The 22,793-nt window shown below is 48.7% G+C and overlaps 1 protein-coding gene across 1 annotated transcript in view; it reads right to left on the bottom strand.

Moving 5' to 3' along the window:
* Nucleotides 1-22,793, bottom strand: part of LOC147117453 (dynein axonemal heavy chain 11-like) — a 196,078-nt gene that overhangs the window by 79,792 nt on the left and 93,493 nt on the right. The window contains exon 6 of the mRNA XM_085988450.1: nucleotides 18,614-18,825. Within this exon, the coding sequence (XP_085844576.1) occupies nucleotides 18,614-18,825 (212 nt within the window). The remainder of the gene's footprint in view (nucleotides 1-18,613; nucleotides 18,826-22,793) is intronic.

Below are 22,793 nucleotides of genomic sequence, written 5' to 3'. Positions count from 1 at the left end.
CTTCCCCTGCCCGGACATGACCAGTGCCACGGTCATTAAATGTCTGAACAACCTCTTCACCCTGTTCGGCTTCCCCAGCTATATCCATAGCAACCGGGGCTCATTGTTTATGAGCGACGAACTCCGCCAGTACCTGCTCGCTAGGGGTATAGCCACAAGCAGGACCACCAGTTACAACCCCCGGGGGAACGGACAAGTGGAAAGAGAGAATGCAACAGTTTGGAAGGCCGCCCTACTAGCCTTAAAGTCTAGGGGCTAGATTTTCAGTATAGACAGTTTTGGGGCGCTAACCTTAGCGCCCGCCCGAAGTTAGCACCCGCCCCGAAGTAGCGCCCCGTTGCCGGAAATTCAGTGGCTTCGCCCTAAGAGGTTGGTGGAGCGCTAAAAGAGGCGTTCCACTACTATCTTTAGGCGCTAAGCCGGCGGTGCAGAGCGCAACACCCGAGCTCGGGCGCAGCGCACGGCAGACACTCTGGTGCCAGTGAGCTCTTAAAGGGGAAGGGTGCATGTGTTTTTTTCAAAGGCAGAGTCTGGGGGGGAAAACAGGAGGAGGAGGAGGAGGAGGAGGAGGAGGAAGAGGAGTAAATACACCGTTCACAACAACACACTGGATCCTTCCACACAACACATGCAGACTGCCTTTTATAGTGCAGGAGGAGTGCCCTTTAATTTGCGCTCCCCAGGGTGTGTTGCGTTCCATTTTACAAACGCTCTGGACGCCAGCCGCACAATGGGGCAGTCCGACTGAAGTTTGGATTCGGGGCGGCCAAAGGGCGTTGCACGAGGATGTGACGTCATTATCTGCGCGCGCATCCGGGCGGCCGCTAAACTTTGCGCCGGCGCTAACGGGCAACTTAATTTGGGGCGGGGCACAAACTGCGCTGCGCCCGGGCGCTACACGCATAGCGCCCGAAAATCACTTCTCTTAAGGCGCTAACTGCTGGCGCAAGCAACTGAAAATCTAGCCCTAGGGGCCTTCCAACCTCCCGCTGGCAGGAGGTGCTCCCCAATGCGCTCCACTCGATTCGGTCACTGCTCTGCACTGCCACCAATGCCACCCCTCACGAGAAAATGTTTGTCTTCCCAAGGAAGTCCACATCGGGGACATCGTTACCGCCATGGCTGACGTCCCCAGGGCCGGTACTACTGAGAAGACACGTGAGGACCAATAAAACGGACCCCCTGGTCGAGAGGGTCGACCTCCTCCACGCCAACCCCCAGTACGCTTACATTGCGTACCCGGACGGGCGGGAGGACACAGTCTCCATGCGAGACCTCGCACCCTCGGGGACCGCTGTAACCCACTACCCATTACCACCCCCCCCCCACGACCCGATATCCAACCCCAGCAGCCAGCTCGCCTTGGACCGTCACCCACGAGGACTACACTCCAGGGCCCCAGCCTACACGGGACGCGACGCCGGAAGCTCCACCACCCCTGCCGTCGCCACGTCGATCACAGCGGCAGACAAGACCTCCGGAGAGACTCCAATACACGAACTTTTAAATACACTTCACCCCGCCGGACTCATTTTTAAACAAGGGGTGAATGTCGTAAACCACTGTATACCTGTCTGTATGTGTAATGTGTATTCCACTAGGTACAGGTCTGGACATGCCTCGGCTGACTCCTCCCACTATTCCAGGTATATAAGTGACTTCCTCCCAGTCCCTTAGTATTCTGGACGGGTCGACCGCTCGAGACAAGACCTTCATTCTTTAGTTAATAAAAGCCTGGTTGTTACTCGCTTAACCTCAGTCTTCTGAGTAATTGATGGCGCATCACCTAGGTAGCAGCGATCATAATGATTGAACTTTACATTCAGTTTGAGAGAGAGAAGAGTGGGTCCAAGACTAGTATTTTAAACTTAAATAAGGGCAATTATGAGGGCATGAAAGCAGAGCTAGCTAAAGTGAACTGGCAAATTAGGTTAAGGGATTGGTCAATAGAGTTGCAGTGGCAGACATTTAAGGAGATATTTCAAAATACACAGAATATATACATTCCAACAAGAAAGAAAAAATCCAAGGGGAGGACCCACCATCCGTGGTTAACTAAACAAGTTAAAGATAGTATTAAAATTAAAGAAAAAGCATATAATTGCGCAAAGATGGGTGGCAGGTCAGAAGAGTGGACAGAATATAAAAAACAGCAAAGAATGACTAAAAGATTAATAAGGAGAGAAAAATCGAGTATGAGAGAAAGCTAGCTAGAAATATAAAAACAGGTAGTAAGAGTTTCTATCGATATTTAAAAAAGAAAAGTTAACAAAGTGAGCGTGGACCCTATAAAAAGTGAGTCTGGGGAATTAATAATGGAAAATAAGGAGATGGCAGTTGAATTGAACAGGTATTTTGCATCGGTCTTCACTATAGAGGATACAAGTAACATCCCAGAAATAGCTGTAAATCAGGAAATGGAAGGGAGGGAGGAACTCAAGAAAATTATAATCACCAGGGAAGTGGTACTGAGCAAATTGTTGGAGCTGCGGGCTGACAAGTCCCCGGGTCCTGATGGACTTCATCCTAGGGTCTTAAAAGAAGTGGCTAGTGAGATAGTTGATGCGTTGGTTTTAATTTTCCAAAATTCCCGAGATTCGGGGAAGGTTCCATTAGATTGGAAAATAGCGAATGCAATTCCTTTATTCAAAAGGGAAGGAGACAGAAAGCAGGAAACTACAGGCCAGTTAGCTTAACATCTGTCATAGGGAAGATGTTAGAAGCTATTATTAAAGATGTTATAGCAGGGCACTTAGAAAAGTTCAAGGTAATCAGGCAGAGTCAACATGGTTTTGTGCAAGGGAAATCATGTTTAACCAATTTATTGGAGTTCTTTGAGGAAGTAACATGTGCTCTGGATGAAGGGGAACTGGTGGATGTACTTAGAAACATAGAAGATAGGAGCAGTAATAGGCCATTCGGCCCCTCGAGCCTGCTCTGCCATTTAATGAGATCATGGCTGATCATCCAAATTCAGCACCCTGTCCCTGCTTTCTCCCCATATCCCTTGATCCCTTTAGCCTTAAGAAATATATCTAACTCCTTCTTGAATATATTTAATGAATTGGCCTCAACTGCCTTTTGTGCTAGAGAATTCCACAGGTTCACCACTCTCTGGGTGAAGAAATTCCTCCTCATCTCTGTCCTAAATGGCTTACCCCTTATCTTTAGACTGTGACCCTGGTTCTGGGCTCCCCCGCCATCGGGAACATCCTTCCTGCATCTAGTCTGTCTAGTTCTGTTAGAATCTTATAAGTTTCAATGAGATCCCCTCTCATTCTTCTAAACTCCAGCAAATATAAGCCCAATCGACCCAATCTCTCCTCATACGTCATTCCTGCCATCCCAGGTGTCAGTCTGGTGAATCTTCGCTGCACTCCCTCCATGGCAAGAACATCCTTCCTCAGATAAGGTGACCAAAACTGTACACAATACTCAAGCTGTGGTCTCACCAAGGCCCTGTACAAGTTCAGCAAGACATCCTTGCTCCTGTACTCGAATCTTCTCGCTATGAAGGCCAACATACCATTTGCCTTCTTAACCGCCTGCTCCGCCTGCATGCTTACCTTCAGCGACTGGTGCACAAGGACACCCAGGTCTCGTTGCACTTCCCCTTCTCCCAATCTATTGCTGTTCAGATAATAATCTGCCTTCCTGTTTTTGCCACCTAAGTTGATAACCTCGCATTTATCCACATTATACTGCATCTGCCATGCATCTGCCCAATCACCCAACCTGTCCAAATCATACTAGAGTTTCTCTGCATCCTCCTCACAGCACACACGCCCACCCAGCTTTGTGTTGTCTGCAAACTTGGAGATATTACATCTAGTTCCCTCATCTAGATTATTAATATATATTGTGAATAGCTGGGGTCCTAGCACCGATCACTGCGGTACCCCACTAGTCACTGCCTGCCACTCGGAAAAAGACCCGTTTATTCCAACTCTTTGTTTCCTGTCTGCCAACTAGTTCTCTATCCAAGTCAGTACCTTACCCCCAATCCCATGTGCTTTTAACTTTACACGCTAATCTCTTATGCGGGACCTTATCGAAAGCCTTCTGAAAGTCCAAATACACCACATCCACTGGTTCTCCCTTATCTGTGGCATTTGAGTGGAGAGAGAGTGTGGTAAGTAGGAGAAAAAGTCATTTAAGTGTATTTTGTGAATTTTAGTGTGCTAAAAAGTTAATTATTTGAAGTGAGTTTAATTTTTTAGTGTAAATTAAGCTGTTGGGGAGCTTAAACCAGAAGTAGAATCCGGGTATAAAAGGGGTGGGACTAGTGCGGCTACACAGAGTGCTGTGGCATTTGAGTGGAGAGAGTGTGGTAAGTAGGAGAAAAAGTCATTTAAGTGTATTTTGTGAATTTTAGTGTGCTAAAAAGTTAATTATTTGAAGTGAGTTTAATTTTTTAGTGTAAATTAAGCTGTTGGGGAGCTTAAACCGGAAGTAGAATCCGGGTATAAAAGGGGCGGGACTAGTGCGGCTGCACAGAGTGCGGTGCATTGAGTGGAGCGAGCGTTTGTAAGTGGGAGAGTTCGGGCAAGTGGGAGGTGAGGGGGTGTTTTTGCTCTGTTTTGTTCCCTACTCCCAGGCTTAGACAGCACTGCGGAGGCGGAGCAGCGAGACGAATCAACCAAACAGGCCCCACAGACAGCATTCAAAGAGGAGGTTGGTGATCAGCTGGTTGGTAGGTTCTCTTCCTTCTCTTTTATACCTTTAAGTTGGTAAGTCCTATTGAATAGTGGTGTGATATTATCATCTATATCCGGGCAGGGTCTTCATAACAAATATTAAGAAATTAAATTAATTATATAGAATGGAGCAGGTGATGTGTTACTGTTACGAGATGTGGGAGCCAGTGGACCCCATTGAGGCTCACGGTGAATGCATCTGCGACAAGTGTTTGCTGCTAGAGGAACTCCCGCTCCGTATTGAGGTGCTTGAGACTGAGCTTCAGACACTGCGACACATCAGGGAGGGGGAGAAGTTCCTGGACTATATGTTTCAGGAGGTAGTCACACCTATGAAATTAATTAATTCAGATGTAGTCCGTGGTCAGGGACAGGACGGTGTGACTATGAGTGAGGCAGGTACAGGGATCCAGGAGGTAGTGTTGAAGGAGCCGCAGCCCCTGCTCTTGTCAAACAGTTTGGAGATTCTTTCTCCCTGTGAGGGCGGGAGCAGGGACTGCAGGGAGGATGAGCAACCTGGTCACAGCACCGTGGAACAGGGGGCCATTCAAGTGGGGGGAGTAAAAAGAAATGTTGTAGTGGTAGGGGATAGTATCATTAGGGGGATAGATAGGGTTTTCTGCAGTCGAGAGCGGGAGTCCCGAAGGCTGTGTTGTTTGCCCGGTGCCAGGGTTAAGGACATCTCTTCTGGGCTGGAAAGAAACTTGGAGTGGGAGGGGGAGGATCCAGTTGTCGTGGTCCATGTTGGTACAAACGACATAGATAGGACAAGGAAGAAGGTTCTGTTAAAGGAGTATGAACAGCTAGGGGTCAAATTAAAAAACAGAACCTCAAGGGTAATAATCTCTGGATTATTACCTGAGCCACGAGTGAATTTGGCTAGGATAAATAAAATTAGAGTTAAATGCGTGGCTCCAAGACTGGTGTGGGAAAAATGGGTTTGGCTTCTTGGGACACTGGCACCAGTACTGGGACAAGAGGGAGCTGTTCCGTTGGGACGGACTTCACTTGGCCAGTGCTGGGACTAGAACCCTGATGAATCATATAACTAGGGCTGTAGAGAGGGCTTTAAACTAATTAGTGGGGGGGAGGTTTCTAGAGAGCAAATAATAAAAATGACTACGGAGAAGGTCATAGACTTAGGTAGCAGTGGGGGAATTAAAAAACAGAGCGTGTCAGGGAGGGTCAGAAGGTATGGAGTAAAAGGTAAAGTAGTAAAAGGGGAAAAAGCAGGAACTAAGTGTCACAAAACATATTTGAAAGTTCTTTATCTGAATGCATGTAGCATTCGTAACAAAATGGACGAGTTAACGGCACAAATAACTACATATGGGTATGATCTTGTGGCCATTACAGAAATATGGCTGCAGGGTGACCATGACTGGGAATTAAATATACCAGGTTATTTAACAATCAGGAAGGACAGGCAGGAAGGAAGGGGAGGTGGGGTGGCTATGTTAATAAAGGAAGGAATCACTGTATTACAGAGAAATGATGTTGGGTCAAAGGATCAGGATAGTGAAACAGTTTGGGTGGAGATAAGGAATAATAAGGGGAAAAAAACACTAGTGGGCGTAGTCTATAGGCCTCCGAACAGTTGCAACTCTGTTGGACAGAGTATTAATCAGGAAATAGTTGAGGCTTGTAATAAGGGAACAGCTATAATTATGGGGGATTTTAACTATCATATTAACTGGACAAATCAAATTGGGCAGGGCAGCCTTGAGGATGAGTTCATTGACTGTTTTAGGGATGGGTTTCTTGAGCAGTATGTAACTGAACCGACCAGGGGGCAAGCAACCTTAGATTTGGACCTGTGTAATGAGACAGGATTAATTAAAAATGTCCTAGTAAAGGATCCCCTTGGAATGAGTGACCATAACATGGTTGAATTCCATATTCAATTAGAGGGTGAGAAGTTTGGATCTCAAACAAGCGTGCTGAGCTTGAATAAAGGAGACTATGAAGGTATGAGAGCGGAATGAATTAGAGTGGACTGGGAAAATAGATTAAAGGGTAAGACGGTACATGATCAGTGGTGCACATTTAAGGAGTTATTTTACAACTTCCAAAAAATATATATTCCACTGAGGAAAAAAGGGTGTAAAAGAAAAGATAGCCATCCGTGGCTAAGTAAAGAAATTAAGGATAGTATCCGACTAAAAACAAGGGCATATAAGGTAGCCAAATCTAGTGGGAGGATAGAAGATTGGGAAGTCTTTAAAAGACAGCAAAAAATAACTAAAAGATTGATTAAGAAAGGGAAGATAGATTATGAAAGTAAATTAGCAAAAAATATAAAAACAGATAGTAAGAGTTTTTATAGTTATATAAAAAGAAAAAGGGTGGCTAAAGTAAATGTTGGTCCCTTAGAGGATGAGACTGGGAAATTAATGGTGGGAAATATGGAGATGGCAAAAACACTGAATTAATATTTTGTATCAGTCTTTACAGTAGAGGACACTAAGAATATCTCAACACTGGACAAACAGGGGGCTATAGGGGGGGAGGAGCTAAACACGATTAAAATCACTAAGGAAGTGGTACTTGGTAAAATAATGGGACTCAAGGCGGATAAATCCCCTGGACCTGATGGCTTATATCCTAGGGTCTTGAGGGAAGTGGCGGTAGGGATTGTGGATGCATTGGTAATAATTTTCCAAAACTCCCTGGACTCAGCAAAGGTCCCGGCAGATTGGAAAACTGCTAATGTAACACCCTTATTTAAAAAGGGTAGTCGGCAGAAGGCTGGAAACTATAGACCTGTTAGCCTAACATCTGTGGTTGGTAAAATTTTAGAGTCTATTATTAAGGAGACAGTAACAGGACATTTGGATAAACATAATTTAATAGGACAAAGTCAGCATGGTTTTATGAAGGGGAAGTCATGTTTGACAAATTTGCTTGAGTTCTTTGAGGAAGTAACATACAGGGTGGATAAAGGGGAACCAGTGGGCGTAGTGTATTTAGACTTCCAAAAGGCATTTGACAAGGTGCCACACAAAAGATTATTGCTCAAGATAAAAAATCACGTGATTGGGGGTAATATTCTGGCATGGGTGGAGGATTGGCTATCTAACAGAAAGCAGAGAGTTGGGATAAATGGCTCGTTCTCAGACTGGCAATCAGTAACTAGTGGTGTTCCGCAGGGGTCAGTGCTGGGTCCCCAACTCTTTACAATCTATATTAACGATTTGGAGGAGGGGACTGAGTGTAACATATCAAAGTTTGCAGATGATACAAAGATGGGAAGGAAAGTAGTGAGGAGGACATAAAAAACCTGCAAAGGGACATAGACAGGCTAAGTAAGTGGGCAGAGATTTGGCAGATGGAATACAATACTGGAAAGTATGAGGTTATGCACTTTGGCAGGAAAAATCATAGAGCAAGTTATTATCTTAATGGCAAGAAACTGTAAAGTACTGTAGTACAAAGGGACCTGGGGGTCCTGGTGCACGAAACTCAAAAAGTTAGTATGCAGGTGCAGCAAGAGATCAAGAAGGCCAATGGAATGTTGGCTTTTATTGCTAGGGGGATAGAATATAAAAACAGGGAGGTATTGTTGCAGTTGTACAAGGTATTGGTGAGACCGCACCTGGAATACTGCATACAGTTTTGGTGTCCATACTTAAGAAAAGACATATTGTTCTCGAGTCAGTAGAAAGAAGGTTCACTCGGTTAATCCCGGGGATGAGGGGGTGGACATATGAGGAGAGGTTGAGTAGACTGGGACTCTATTCATTGGAGTTCAGAAGAATGAGAGGCGATCTTATTGAAACATATAAGATTGTGAAGGGGCTTGATCAGGTGGATGCGGTGAGGATGTTCCCAATGATGGGTGAAACTAGAACTAGGGGGCATAATCTTAGAATAAGGGGCTGCTCTTTCAAAACTGAGATGAGGAGAAACTTCTTCACTCAGAGGGTAGTAGGTCTGTGGAATTTGCTGCCCCAGAAAGCTGCGGAAGCTGCATCATTAAATAAATTTAAAACAGAAATAGACAGTTTCTTAGAAGTAAAGGGAATTAGGGGTTACGGGGAGCGGGCAGGAAATTGGACATGAGTCTAGGTTCGGAACGGTCATGGCCCTGTGGGTAGCGGAGCGGGCCCAGGGGCCGCGTAGCCTGGTTTTGCTCCTACTTCTTGTGTTCTAATTATGTGTTAGATTTCAGGAGATGGTTCTATTCCTGTTCCTGGCTGGGGTGGAGATCATCTTTTACAGAAGGTAAGTACAGTGGATAATATAGGGACAGAGTGATCTCCTGGACGAGTTTCGATCGCCTAGATGGGTCGGAGAGGAATTTCCCAGATTTTTTCTCCCAAATTGGCCATTGGGTTTTTTATCTGGTTTTTCGCCTCTCCCAGGCGATCACATGGGTTTGGGTGGGATGTGGAGTGATAGTAGACTTGAGGTTAGGATCAGATCAGCCATGATCTTATTGAATGGTGGAGTAGGCTCGAGGGGCCGATTGGCCTACTCCTGCTCCTATTTCTTATGTTCATATGTTCTTATCTATTCTACCAGTTACATCCTCAAAAAATTCCAGTAGATTAGTCAAGCACGATTTACCTTTTGTAAATCCATGTTGACTTTGTCCGATCCTGTCACTGTTTTCCAAGTGCTCTGCTATTACATCTTTTATAATGGACTCTAGCATTTCCCCCACTACCGATGTCAGGCTATAATTCCCCGTTTTCTCTCTACCACCTTTTTTGAATAGTGGGGTAAAATTAGCTACCCTCCAATCTATGGGAACTGTTCCAGCGTCTATAGAATTTTGAAAGATGACCAGCAATGCATCTAATATTTCTAGGGCCATTTCCTTAAGTACCCTAGAATGTAGATTATCAGGCCCTGGGGATTTATCGGCCTTCAATCCCATCAATTTCCCTAACACCATTTCCCTACAAATACTGATTTCATTCAGTTCCTCCCTCTCATTAGACCCTATGTTCCCCGACATCTCTGGGAGGTTATTTGTGTCCTCCTTTGTGACGACAGAACCAAAGTATGTATTTAATTGGTCTGCCATTTCTTTGTTCCCCATTATAAATGCCCCTGATTCTGACTGCAAGGGGCCTACGCTTGACTTCACCAATCTTTATCTCTTCACATATCTATAGAAGCTTTTACAGTCAGTTTTTATGTTCCCTGCAAGCTTACTCTCATACTCTATTGTCCCCCTCTTATTAATCCCTTTGTCCAACTTTGCTGAATCCTAAACTGCTCCCAATCCTCAGGTTTGCTGCTTTTTCTGGCCAATTTATATGTCCTCTCCTTGGATCTTATGCTATCCCTAATTTCCCTTGTTAGCCATGGTTGAGTCACCTTTTTTGTTTTATTTTTGTGCCAAACAGGAATGAACAAATTCTGTAGTTCATCCATGCGATCTTTAAATATTTGCCATTGCCTATCCACCGTCAACCCTTTAAGTAATGTTCCCCAATCCATCCTACCCAACTCGCGCCTCATACCATCGTAGTTTCCTTTATTTAAATTCAGGACCCTAGTGTCTGAGTCAAATACTTCACTTTCCATCTTAATGAAGAATTCTATCATCTTATGATCGCGCCGCCCCAAAAGGCCTCGCACAAGATTGCTCTTTAATCCTTTCTCATTACATAATACCCAGTCTAAGATGGCCTGATCTCTAGTTGGTTCCTTGACATATTGGTCCAGGAAACCATCCCGTATACACTCCAGGAATTCCTCCTCCACAGTATTGTTACTAATTTGGTTAGCCCAATCTATATGTAGATTAAAGTCACCCATGATAACTGCTGTGCCCTTATTGCACGCGTCTCTAATTTCCTGTTTAATGCCGTCCCCAACCTCAGCATTACTGTTTGAGGGTCTGTATACAACTCCCACTAATGTTCTCTGCCCCTTGGTATTTCTCAGCTCTACCCATACAGATTCCACATCATCAGAGCTAATATCCTTCCTTACTATTGTGTTAATCTCCTCTTTAACCAGCAATGCTACCCCACCTCCTTTTCCTTTTTGCCTGTCTTTCCTGAATATTGAATACCCCTGGATGTTGAGTTCCCAGCCTTGGTCACCCTGGAGCCATGTTTCCGTAATCCCAATCATATCATATTCGTTTACATCTATTTGTGCAGCTAATTCATCCACCTTATTACGAGGAGGAAACAGACAGAAGGATGCAACCCAGACAGCCCCTTTGTGGTCGAGATATCCGGGATGGAATCATCCGCCTGCAGTCCCACTGGCTGGGCAGGCTGCCTCTTGTTGACCCACTGGCTGGGCAGGCTGCATTTCTTGAGTGTGTGAAATGAGCAAGGCATAAGGGTGGAGTTGTGCTGACGGGGAGGCGGGAAAGCAAGAGGTACATGCCAGAAGGAGGATAACATATCCTTTCAGCCCCACCACTGGCCAAGGGCTCAGCCATGCCCCTGTCAAGAATAAGAACATAAGAAGTAGGAGCAGGAGTAGGCCATACGGCCCCTCGGGCCTGCTCCACCATTCAATAGGATCATGGCTGATCCGAATCTAGACTCACGTCCACTTCCCTGCCCTCTCCCCATAACCCCTAATTCCCTTATCTGCTAGGAAACTGTCTATCTCCATTTTAAATTTATTTAATGTTGCAGCTTCCACAGCTCTCTGGGGTAGCAAATTCCATAGATTTGCTACCCTCCGAGTGAAGAAGTTTCTCCTCATCTCAGTTTTGAAAGGGCAGCCCCTTATTCTTAGATTATGCCCCCTAGTTCTAGTCTCACCCATCAGTGGAAACATCCTCACCGCATCCACCCGATCAAGCCCCGTCACAATCTTATATGTTTCGATAAGATCGCCTCTCATTCTTCTGAACTCCAATGAGTAGAGTCCCAACCTACTCAACCTTTCCTCATACGTCAACCCCCTCATCTCCGGAATCAACCGAGTGAACCTTCTCTGAACCGCCTCGAGAGCAAGTATATCTTTTCTTAAATATGGAAACCAAAACTGCACGCAGTATTCCAGGTGTGGCCTCACCAATACCCTGTATAACTGCAGCAAGACTTCCCTGTATTTATACTCCATCCCCCTTGCAATAAAAGCCAAGATTCCATTGGCCTTCCTGCTCACCTGCTGCACCTGCATACTAACTTTTTGGCCTAGAAATTCAGTTGCGTTCGCCAGCCGCTAACGCCATAAGAGGGGTAGATTTGCAGCGCTAGGCACTTAGCGCCCGGGCGCAGAATGATCTGCGCCTACGCCCAACTTCAGTTGACATTTAGCGCTGGCGCAAAGTGTTTGCGCCCGCTCAGCTGCGCGCGCAGCTTATGACGTCATTTCATCGTGCAACGCTGTTTGTGCGCCCCAAACCGGAAATTCAGTGGTGCCCGGCCAATGTGGGCGTGGTGCTGTTAAGAACTGTGAAGTGGAACGCAACAGAGGCCCTGTGGGCCTCGGGGGGCGCTAATTAAAGGGCACTTACACTGACCTATAAAGCCCAGCCATTTTGCTGCAATGACTTCAGTGCTTTGGATTTCTGGACAGAGACCAAGGAACAGAGCTTACTGATTTGGGACAACATAGGAGAGGTATTTTTGGCTTCTGGCCAGAGCTTGGAAATTTGAATCATTGTGATTTAACTGTTTGCAAGTTTATTATGGGGGCTGTATGGGGTTCCAACCCTCAGTTCCAGCATTATGTGCGAAGGGCTCGCAGACGCTGTGTGAGAGGGCCAGCCATGCCTAGACGCAGAGGGGCCATCAGGCGTCGGCAACGTAGGCCTTACCCACTCAGGGAATACCGGCAGCAGGTGTCCTATCTCACCATGACTGCCGCGCATTGTGTTAAGAGGCTGCGCTTCAGAAGGGAGGTGGTTGCAGAGATCTGCCAGCTGCTTCACAGAGATCTGCGTCCACAGCTGATGTGCAGGACGTCTCTGTCGGTGGAAGTGAAGGTCACAGTGGCTCTGAACTTTTATGCAAGCGGCTCCTTCCAAGCCGCTGCTGGGGACATAGCGAACATCTCCCAGTTCGCCGCGCATCGCTGCATCCGGCAGGTCACCGATGCCCTTTTCGCGAGGAGACACCAATTCATCTCCTTCCCCATGACCCTAGAGAGGCAGGAGCAGCGTGCAGTCGGATTTGCGAGGATCGCGGACTTCCCCATGGTGCAGGGCGCCATTGACTGCACGCATGTGGCTATGCGGGCACCTAGCGACAATGCCGAGGATTACCGCAACCGGAAGGGCTACCATTCCCTCAATGTACAGCTGGTGTGTGACCACAGGCAGCGCATCCTAGCTGTCAATGCCCGCTTTCCAGGAAGCAGCCACGATGCATTTATCCTGCGCCAGACTACTGTGGCTGACATGTTCGAGGCACAGCCTCCACCAAGGGGATGGCTTATTGGGGACAAGGGCTACCCTTTGTGTACATGGCTCATGACCCCGCTCCGCGCGCCCAGGACCCCTGCGGAGGAGGCATACAACGAAAGCCATCAAGCCACAAGGAACATCATAGAGCAAACGATTGGCGTCCTCAAGCAACGGTTCCGCTGCCTGGATCGCTCCGGCGGATCTCTACAGTATTCGCCGGATAGAGTCTCCCAGTTCGTCGTCGTTTGCTGCATGCTGCACAACCTGGCTATCCGCAGGACTCAGGCACTGCCACCTGACGTAGCACCACCACCTCAGGAGGACGCGCAGGAGGACCATGAGGAGGAGGAGGAGGAGGAGTACCAGCCCAGGAGGGAGCCACAAGGTCCAAGGGCCGTCCGCCGGCGGCTTATTGAACGACACTTCTAGGCCCCCTGTCAGGGAATGGATTGTGGCAATGAACGCACCTGAATGCAGCCGCTCCGCAAGCCCTCAGCCGCTTAACGCAACAACCACTGGAAACATGACACCTGGACAAGCTGAATAAATAAAAAGCTTTATTTAACAAACTCAGGGCCCTTCCCACATGAAACAGAAAAACAGACAAGACCCCCAAAAAACAGTCACAAAAATATCTCACTCCCACAACCTGGGGAGGAATAACAAAACTTGCCCATCCAAAGATGTGCGGGTTAGGTTGATTGGCTATGATAAATTGACCCTTAGTGTTAGGGGGATTAAATACATGGGGTTACGGGGATAGGGTGGGATATGTGTTGGTGTAGGGGTTACGGGGATCGGGTGGGATATGTGTCGGTGCAGGCTCAATGGGCCGAAATGGCCTCTATCTGCACTGTGGGGTTTCTGTGATTCTGTGTGAATTGGCCTTCATCCTCGGCCTTACCAAAATAAGCCCCCCCCCACAACACAAACACCCCCATATAAAAAATACCGTTGGCAACACACTCTACTGGGTGTGCCGAGAGGGCGAGTCCTTGTGCAGCCTTGTGCGGCCCCTGCCCGACCTGTTGCTCCGCCTCAACCTGGGCCCTGTGGGTGTTGCAAGGCTGGGGGAAGGCTCCTGAGGGGCAGAATGCGTGACGGCAGATGCCCTTGGGGGTCGGCCTAGACGAGGACCGGCCCTGGAGGGGCCGGCTGCTGACTGCTGCAGCTGGGCAGCATCAGTCTCTGCAGCAGCTCGTCGCACCTTGGCTGGGGGAGTTGCAGTGGCGGCTGCAGCAATGGGGGCAAGCTGGCTGATGCCAGGCGCTCGCTGGTCGCCAGAGATACTGGCACTCGGCCGGGCTGGCAGTGCAGCAAGCGCAGCAATCTGGTGGAGGCCAGACCGCTGTGCTGCAGCAGGGCGGCGGGTGCCCTGGCGATGCTTCCGCGACACAGCGAGTGTGGCAGAAGTGAGTGCCCGAACTGCCCTGGTCTGTGCCCGCATCAGATCAGTGAGTGTCTGCACAGCACCACTCATGAACTCGCGGCTCGCGTCCTGCGCTGCCGCGAGTTGCTGGACACCCCTGTCCTGTGCTGCCGCGAGTTGCTGGACTCCCCTGTCCTGTGCTGCCGCGAGTTGCTGGACACCCCTGTCTTGTGCTGCCGCGAGTTGGTCGACACCCCTGGCCTGTGCTGCCGCGAGTTGTTCGACACCCCTGGCCTGTGAGTCCCCGAAAGCGGCCACACTATGAGCCAGGGACTCAATGGCCTGAGGCAACTGTCCCACAACCCCCATGAACTCCTTGTGGCGGGGCTCAGAATCCGCGGACATTTCATCTAGGAGGCGCACCTCCTGGGCGAGGACCGTCTCCGGACTGGAGGCCGGACTCTCCCTCTGGGGAGAAGGCCGCCGTTCTGCCCGACCCTTCCTACGTGCCTGGACGCCACTGGGCCCAGCAACTGGCCTCCCCTGCAACACTTGCCCCCTCTGGGGAGAAGGCCGCCGTTCTGCCCGACCCTTCCCACGTGCCTGGACGCCACTGGGCCCAGGAACTGGCCTCCCCTGCAACACTTGCCCCCTCTGGGGAGAAGGCCGCCGTTCTGCCCGACCCTTCTCACGTGCCTGGGCGCCACTGGGCCCAGGAGCTACACCCCCCTGCAGCACTTCCCCCTGGCTCTCCTCCAGGCAAGACGTCTCCCCTCCATTGCCATCCCCTGGCGCGGATGAGGCTTCGCCCGATGTGCCGCCTTCCTGTTGGTCCTCGTCGTCCTCCTCTTCCGAGGGACTGGCACTCTCAGCTTCAAGGACCTCCTCCTCACCAGCTGAAAGCAGGAAGGCACAAGAGTAGCTTTAGAGTGAGGACAGGGCGTCAGCGAGGGAGGCATGAGTGGTGGCATTCAGCGCATTGGTCAGACAGTGACAAAGGATGTAGATCTGATGCGCTAGGGGAACGAGAGAGGTCCAAACGGTCATGTCCTTACCATTGGGTCGCAGCACAGGGTCGGCATCTCCAATGGCAACAGGGCCAGTCACCCGGCCACGCATGAGTCGAGCCACGCTCTCCTCCAGCTCACTGAGCTCCTGGAACTGGGCACGGCCTCCCCCGGTGACATTCTGGCTCTTCAAATTCCGGGCCATCTTGACCTGCAAGAGAAAGGACGGCCTCTAAGTACATTGTGGTGGCCTGTTGTTGTGTGCACTGCCTCCCATGGTGGAATAGCTTGGCCAGTGTGGTGCCCTGTTGTTGTGTGCACTGCCTCCCATGGTCGAATAGCTTGGCCAGTGTGTTAAGTGCAGAAAGTGCTATTGAGGATCATGCCAGTGCCATAGCTGCGGGAGGAGGGCTGGCCATTAGGCCTTTGAGGTCCCTTTGCCCATAATGTGAGGTGCACATGCAAGGATGAGGAGGACACTGGAAAGGGTACTCACCTTGACCATCCGAGTGAGGTCGTTGTACTTCTTGCGGCATTGGTCACCAGTCCTGGGGACATCGCTGTTGACTGACACCCTGTGGGCGATTTTCCTCCAGGCTCTCCTGTACTGCCTCCTGGGAGCCTTCTTGCCACTGTCCGGGCACAAGATCTCTTTGTACCTTTCCAACCCCCTAACCAGCACCCTCAAAGCATGCTGGGAGAAGCGCTGCGCTCGTTCACGGGCCTTCTCCATGGCTTCAGGCGCTATTTGGGTCCACCAGCAGTGTTCAGGCCTAGCTGCAGGGCTCCACTATCCAGGGCGTGGCAGCAGACCAAGTCGACCCTTCCCCCTTTAAGAGCTGGCCGGCGTCAGGGTGTCTGCTGTCAATCAAAACATGACCGCACCTGCGCTGCGCCTGGCCTCGGCGTTATCAGTCCGCACCGCCGGCTTAGCGCCTAAAGATAGGAGTGCAATGCCAGTTTCAGCGCTCGCCCAAACTCTTGGCCAAATCTACTGAATTTCGGCGAACTGACCTGCACTTTCCGGCGGGCGCTAACTTTAGCGACCGCCCGACTTTACCGCCCCAAAAGTGGCTATACTGAATTTCTAGGCCTTTGTGCTTCATGCACCAGGACCCCCAGATCCCTTTGTACTGTAGCACTTTGCAGTTTCTCTCCATTTAGATAATAACTTGCTCTTTGATTTTTTCTGCCAAAGTGCATAACCTCACACTTTCCAACATTATATTGCATCTGCCAAATCTCTGCCCACTCACTTAGCCTGTCTATGTCCTTTTGCAGGTTTTTTATGTCCTCCTCACTCACTGCTTTCCCTCCCATCTTTGAATGGCCTGCACCATCTCTTCCAAGTGAGGCTAGGAATGGAAGATGTGCCTCGTCATCGGTGCAGATTGTTGGTAGGTGAGTGATTGGGGGTTGTGCATTAAGCAGTGTGTGAGGTCAGTGGTGCAGTTGGTAGGAGACGGTTTTTGAAGATGCATTAACTGGCCTTGACCAGTGGGTCTGAGGTCATGAAGCTTCTTTGGGCACTGGATCCAGGTGGTGGGGGCGACACTGCCGGCAGTGATGGCCTTAGTGATGTACTCCCACATCGTTCTTTTTGGAGGGCCTCCTGGCCCCTGTGGGTAGAGGGCCGCTCTTGCAGCGTTGACCCTCTGCACAAAGCTGGAGTGCTGCGTGTGAGCCCCTCGGTGTCCCTTCCCTGGCTTGCTAAGCCATTTGTGTTAGTACTGAGGCAGTTTTCCCATTTGTTAAGGTTAGGAAGGTAATTCAGCTTTAACAGCTGAATATTCACATTTGTAACTTCTTTTAAATATTGAATATTTCTTAAAAAGCAGAAACGGCTGAAAAATATATTGATTCACTACATTTTATTTTGTATTGCTTCAGTGTGCATGGCCCCTTTAATTCTCAGACCTCTTCATTGCCCACAATTCCTTGCGAGCTCCACAGCTTTGCTCACAGAGACTGTGGGAAGCTGCAACGCTGGACCTGGACAGGAACTTCGTCCCAAATCCAACCAGCAACGCCACCTATCGCCATGCCCCCCAGACCAATTTTACTCGGTTAGTGTTGCGGCCATTTCCAGCGGCCGTTATCGGCAACTTTGCTGGCGAACACAAATTTTTCTCCCCACTATATTTAATTTAGACACTATGGGGGAAAAATTCGGCATTGCCCATTTTGGGGCGCTAATATCGGCCGGGCGCAAAGTTTAGCACCCGGCACTAATTATCGCCTCCGACTGCAAAATTCGCCTCTATTGCCCCTGGAGGTGATTTGAGCGTTAAATCAGGCGCTACACACCTCTCTTAAGGTGCAAACGTTGGGGAGTGAGGTGCTACCTCAGAATGCTACAGAAGCTCAGGCGATGTCAGTTACCATGGAAGCCAGACAGACTGGCGCCGTCCAGTTCTTAAAAGGGAGGGGCCATCTTGCTGGCCAGTCACACCCTGCTCATTGCAGCCTTGAATCTCGGCCTGGAGAGACCTCAAAAGCAATTGTGTTGGAAACACTAATGGATAAGCCCACGGAAAGAGCTCGGCACTTAGGAACCTCAAAAGTGGTGCCGAGGGCCAAAACTCCTTACGACAGCGTTAAAACCAAAAATTTTGCCAACAAGAAAAGGCAGGAAGCGCCCGCCTTTAAATAGCGCTCCCCCAGCCCCTTCCTGACTTGAAAACGTTCCCCTCTACCTGTGGTTCCTAGCGGCAGGCGCTAAGGCAGGGGGCGCGACTCAATATCCGGTCTGGGGCGCTACCGGGGCGTTGCACACTTGACTGACGTCACGATCTGCAGGCGCAGGAGATCGTGGCGGTAGTGTTTAGCGCTGCCACAAAACGACTGGTCAATTTCGCGAGCACCGCTAAAATCGCCGTGCTCGGGCGCTAAGATCCTAGCGCCCCGTTAGCGCCCCTGGAGGTGCTAAGCGACCAAATTTCTCCCACTACAACCTTGTAGTTGAAGTAAATAAAGCCATGACCGCTTAGCTGCTTTTTCATGTCAGCTAATCGGCTTCTTTCTTTTTAACCTGTTTAACTTGATCAAATCCTTCTCTGGTTTCAAAAGACTCCTTATTGCCGTTAACGATCACAGCCAAATGTCTATAATGTCTTACTGCTAATAACAGGTATTTCTTCACTTATAATTACTATCACTTTGCATGCTGAAAGCTGTAAGTCAATGTGATCTTATCTAAAATTACCTGTTCAATTAACAAATTGCAGAATTCTTGTAAGAGGACTATGATCCGAACAGGAATACAATAATATTTGGAATGGCTCCAAATGAGGCAGATGGTGTGAAAGAGAGCTGGAATAAACACAAGAATCTCTGCAAATTCGGTCTCTTGCATCATTTCAATATGGCGTTGCAGTGGCCTAAGATGGAGGTCAATGTCTTGGACTTCAACCAGCGCTTAATGAAATTAAAACATTAAAAAATATGATATTAGTACATGATACAGGTGCATTGAGAAAAGCCATTCCATTAAAAAACATTTAAAAATCTTAAAATGCATATTTCGCAATATAATGAATAAACGTATCTATCAAATTGTTTTTTGCCTCTTTTAATGCCTTCACTAAAGCTTTTATTTGAAGGCCTTAGCCTCTCCCAAAAGTCTGTGCTGGGACATGATGGCCTGAATTTTAATACTTTGGTGGGTTGGGAGCGGAGGGGGGCAGGAGGTCGGAAGCGGCTGGGAAACCCGGGGGAGCGGGTTTCCCGCAGGTCTTGCGAATTAAACAGCAGGGCCTGATTTGAATTGAAAACCTCTGTTTCCCACCCACTGCCGGCCAGATTGAGAGGCTGGCTGGCTGCAAGTGGGTAGACCAGTGGCACTAGGCCGCAGAGAGGAGGGAGGGAGGGATCACGTGGGGGCCAGAGGGGTGGTCGAGAGGGGGCCGGAGGAACAAGGGGAGGTGGGGGCAGGGAGCACATCGGTGGCCGGAGTGGCTGATCGGATTTGCTGGGGGGGGGCGGGGCAGCAGGCAGGATTGGAAGTTAATCGGGGGGCCTGGGGCATCATCGGAGGGCCGGAGGTGCCTGGTGGGGGGAAAGGGCGGGGGCGACCTCGTGGGGGGAATCGGAGGCCTTGTGAGGGGTCTCCGAACACAGGGGGTGGGTTAGACAGGGACCTGGATCCAGCCGTCCTCGCCTTCCATTAGCTGGCGGGTTTCACGAGGCCTGCAAAACCCAACCAGCTACTGTTAAGTTTAAAATGGTGGTTAAATTTGAGGCATGCCAGCCTAATTATAATATTTCCATGGATGACCTGCCTCCTGGGAGCAGGTTGTATGCCCGCCCCCATCCCACCTCTGTTAAAACCGGAAGTGGGCGGGTTGGAGGCGTGTTCAGGTCGGGATTCAGATTTTTAACACTTTAATTCCCCACACAACCCCAACCCACCTGTTTTTTTTAAGTTAAAATTCCCCCCCAATATGTTTGTCCACATCTGTGACCGTGTGAGCTGAATTTAGATTGTGCAGTCTGAGTATGTGCAGTGTACCTAATTTCCCTGGATGCATCAATACCTTTCAGTCAGCTCTACTGATGGGATATTTTTCTTTACATCCTAGCAGTTTCTGCTCAGTACCACTTGCTCAAATAATTTTGAAAAACAAGAGGACAAATTGCAAATGCTTTACTGAGGTGAAGTTTGTATTGAGTGTTTTTAAAAAAAAAAGAGTTTGTGCATGTACGTCTATCTGTCTGTATTTGTATCTCTGTGTGTAAGGGTGAGAGAGAAGAAATTACACTGTTCTGAATACAAACTTATGTTGCTTTTGTTTTGTGTTCAGCATACCTTTTTTAAAAGTAGTATATAAAATTGACAGGGAAAAAGAGAGCGGGATGAAAGAGAGAGACTGGGGTCAAAGAAAACAGGCAGAGAGCGTGCTTTATTCATTTAATGCTAATCATGTCAAACTGTGGGTCATCTGTGAGAAAGATAGGAGAGAAAAGGACACAAATAAATAGAAAGAAAGGTAGACATGCAGATTTTTTCCTCATTCTAATTTTATTTCTTTTTTAAAAGAAAAACAAATTGGCCTAGAAATTGGACCACAGTGCAGCCGTTTTCCGGGCATAAAACAGGCGCAACAAGAATGAATTTTGGGGACTGATATCCTGTGCCCCAAGAATGCCTGAAAGACAACCGACCTGATATTGGGTCAGGCCATTTTTCAGGAGTCTAGGGCGACTACTTAAAACAGGTGTTAGGTCTCTTGAAGGTGCTAAGGAGAGGGCCAAATGCCTGTATTAGGACTCCTCTTGCAAACTGGCAGCCATCAGCTCTGCTCCACTCAGGGTTTCGTGGCACGGATGTGGCCGCCACCAAAAAGGTAAGCAAAAACATTCTTTTTACATTTTGATGTGAAGCCAGGGTCTGGCCGCACAGAACTCCTGACAGCCATGGTCTGCCTCCAAACTGCTGTCCTCAATGCCCCATACTTACCTGAGGCTGCTGCCAGCAAGGCAGGTGACCTGAAATTCAGAGTTGCAGAAGGGCAAGCTGTCTGTGGTGGCACGAGGTGCTGAAAGCGTGCCCATATTATTTAGATGTGGCGCAATTTTTGGTCGGCCTCAGGCCTCCCGGTTTGCTGGGCCGTGCTGGGCCGTGTCACTGCCTTTGTGGCCAAAACTGGGCATCGACAAATTTCAACCCCATTGACTCTTGAAAGAAAACAAAACCTCTTTGTTTGCTATCCTCCTCCATCCTTCCTTATACGCTAGGCAAGACGCAATGTCTGCGAGTATCCTTGTTTGGTAACATAATAACAACCTTGTCGGTATAGTATTTTGACAATACTTTGTCAATAAGAAGTTTATTTGCTGCTAGCTACTAAGGGTTAGCTTCAGTGCCATTTACTAATACAGTTACCTACTTATCTGTGTTAAGCAGTCTATTCTGTTTTCATAAACATGTTTTTGCATCTTATGTAACATCTAATGTATAGTACTTACCTCTGTGTACAAAACATACTTTGTCTTTTACAGTTTCACACTTTTATTCAAGTAAAGCTTCAAAACAGCACCCTGCTTCTCGAGGAGTTATTTGAATGAGTGTTTAGCTGACTGAATAGCTGGATAGGAGTTACATCTAGTGAGACCAGTACATTGAAAAGACAGCAATACGGCTAGCTGTGAAGAGAGGAGACCCTCCACGTGGAGCAACAAGGACTCAAGAGTTAAGTGGCTGTCATCTAGGCACAGAGTAAGCCATCACGACATAGCCAGCTTAAGTCTTCACCTTGTAGACCACACTTATCTCACATCATCATGGCAGAAGGTAATACCGAAAACGCTACTCAGCAAGTAGAAGACTTTAAACAGTTAGACGAAACTGGAGAATGGGACAATCTGTCTATAAGCTCTCGTTACTACAAATCATCAGCCGGTTCACGGTCATCAGCTGGTTCTAGGGCTAGTATGGCCATCGCCAGAGCACGGGCCAAGGCAGAAGCAGCTTATGCCAAGAAAGAAATGGAAATAAAAGTTAAACGGGCCCGTCTCTAAGCCACATTAGACGCCCTGCAGGAAGAAAAAGAGAAAGATGCTGCATTAGCTGAGGCACAAATATTGGAGGCAGTTTTAATGGAAGCTGATCCTGAGTCAGCTAACAAAGTTCCAATTCCCATTCCGCGTCAGAGTCGACTACAGCGCACCACAGACTATGTGAGTGACCAAGCTGACACACAGTTTACGAGAGATGAAGACCCACACATCTCTACAGACTCAAGCACACAATATAACATGCCCCATGTCACCAACCAAGTTCAAAATGGACTGCGTGCCCCAAGTCACAGGATCCTCCCCCACAAAACAGAGGACACCGCGCAGAGGAATGGAGCGCTGAAGAGAGAAAGTCAGCAGCAAACCCCCTCTCGTTTCCTCGAGACCCCCAGCAGAGCCCCTACTCAAGGCGACCATGGCATAGGCCCCACCACCTACGACCTTGTCAAATACCTTGCACACAGCCAGCTGGTGACTACAGGGTTAACCACATTTGATGATAAACCAGAGAATTATTGGGCCTGGAAGTCCTCCTTCCACGGCGCCATATCGGGCCTAGACCTGTCGGCAGGAGAAGAGCTCAACCTCCTTACCAAATGGCTCGGCCCAGAGTCCGCTGAACAGGCGCACAGGATAAAAGCAGTTAATGTGAGACATCCGCCAGCTGGGTTGATGATGGCTTGGGTGAGGCTGGAAGAAAGCTACGGCTCGCCTGAAGCCAATGAAAGGGCTCTCTTTGCCAGGTTGGAGAACATTCCGAAGTTGACAAATAAGGAACCCCAGAAGCTCCGCGACCTTGGAGATCTGCTGTTGGAACTCAAAGCTGCAAAGCAGGAAGGCTACCTACCTGGCCTATCGTACTTAGACAC

The sequence above is a fragment of the Somniosus microcephalus genome, chromosome 5, assembly GCF_052327205.1.
Source record: "Somniosus microcephalus isolate GS21.2 chromosome 5, FLI_Smic_1.0, whole genome shotgun sequence".
Classification (NCBI taxonomy): Eukaryota; Metazoa; Chordata; class Chondrichthyes; order Squaliformes; family Somniosidae; genus Somniosus; species Somniosus microcephalus.
This window is presented reverse-complemented; position numbering and strand designations above follow the sequence as displayed.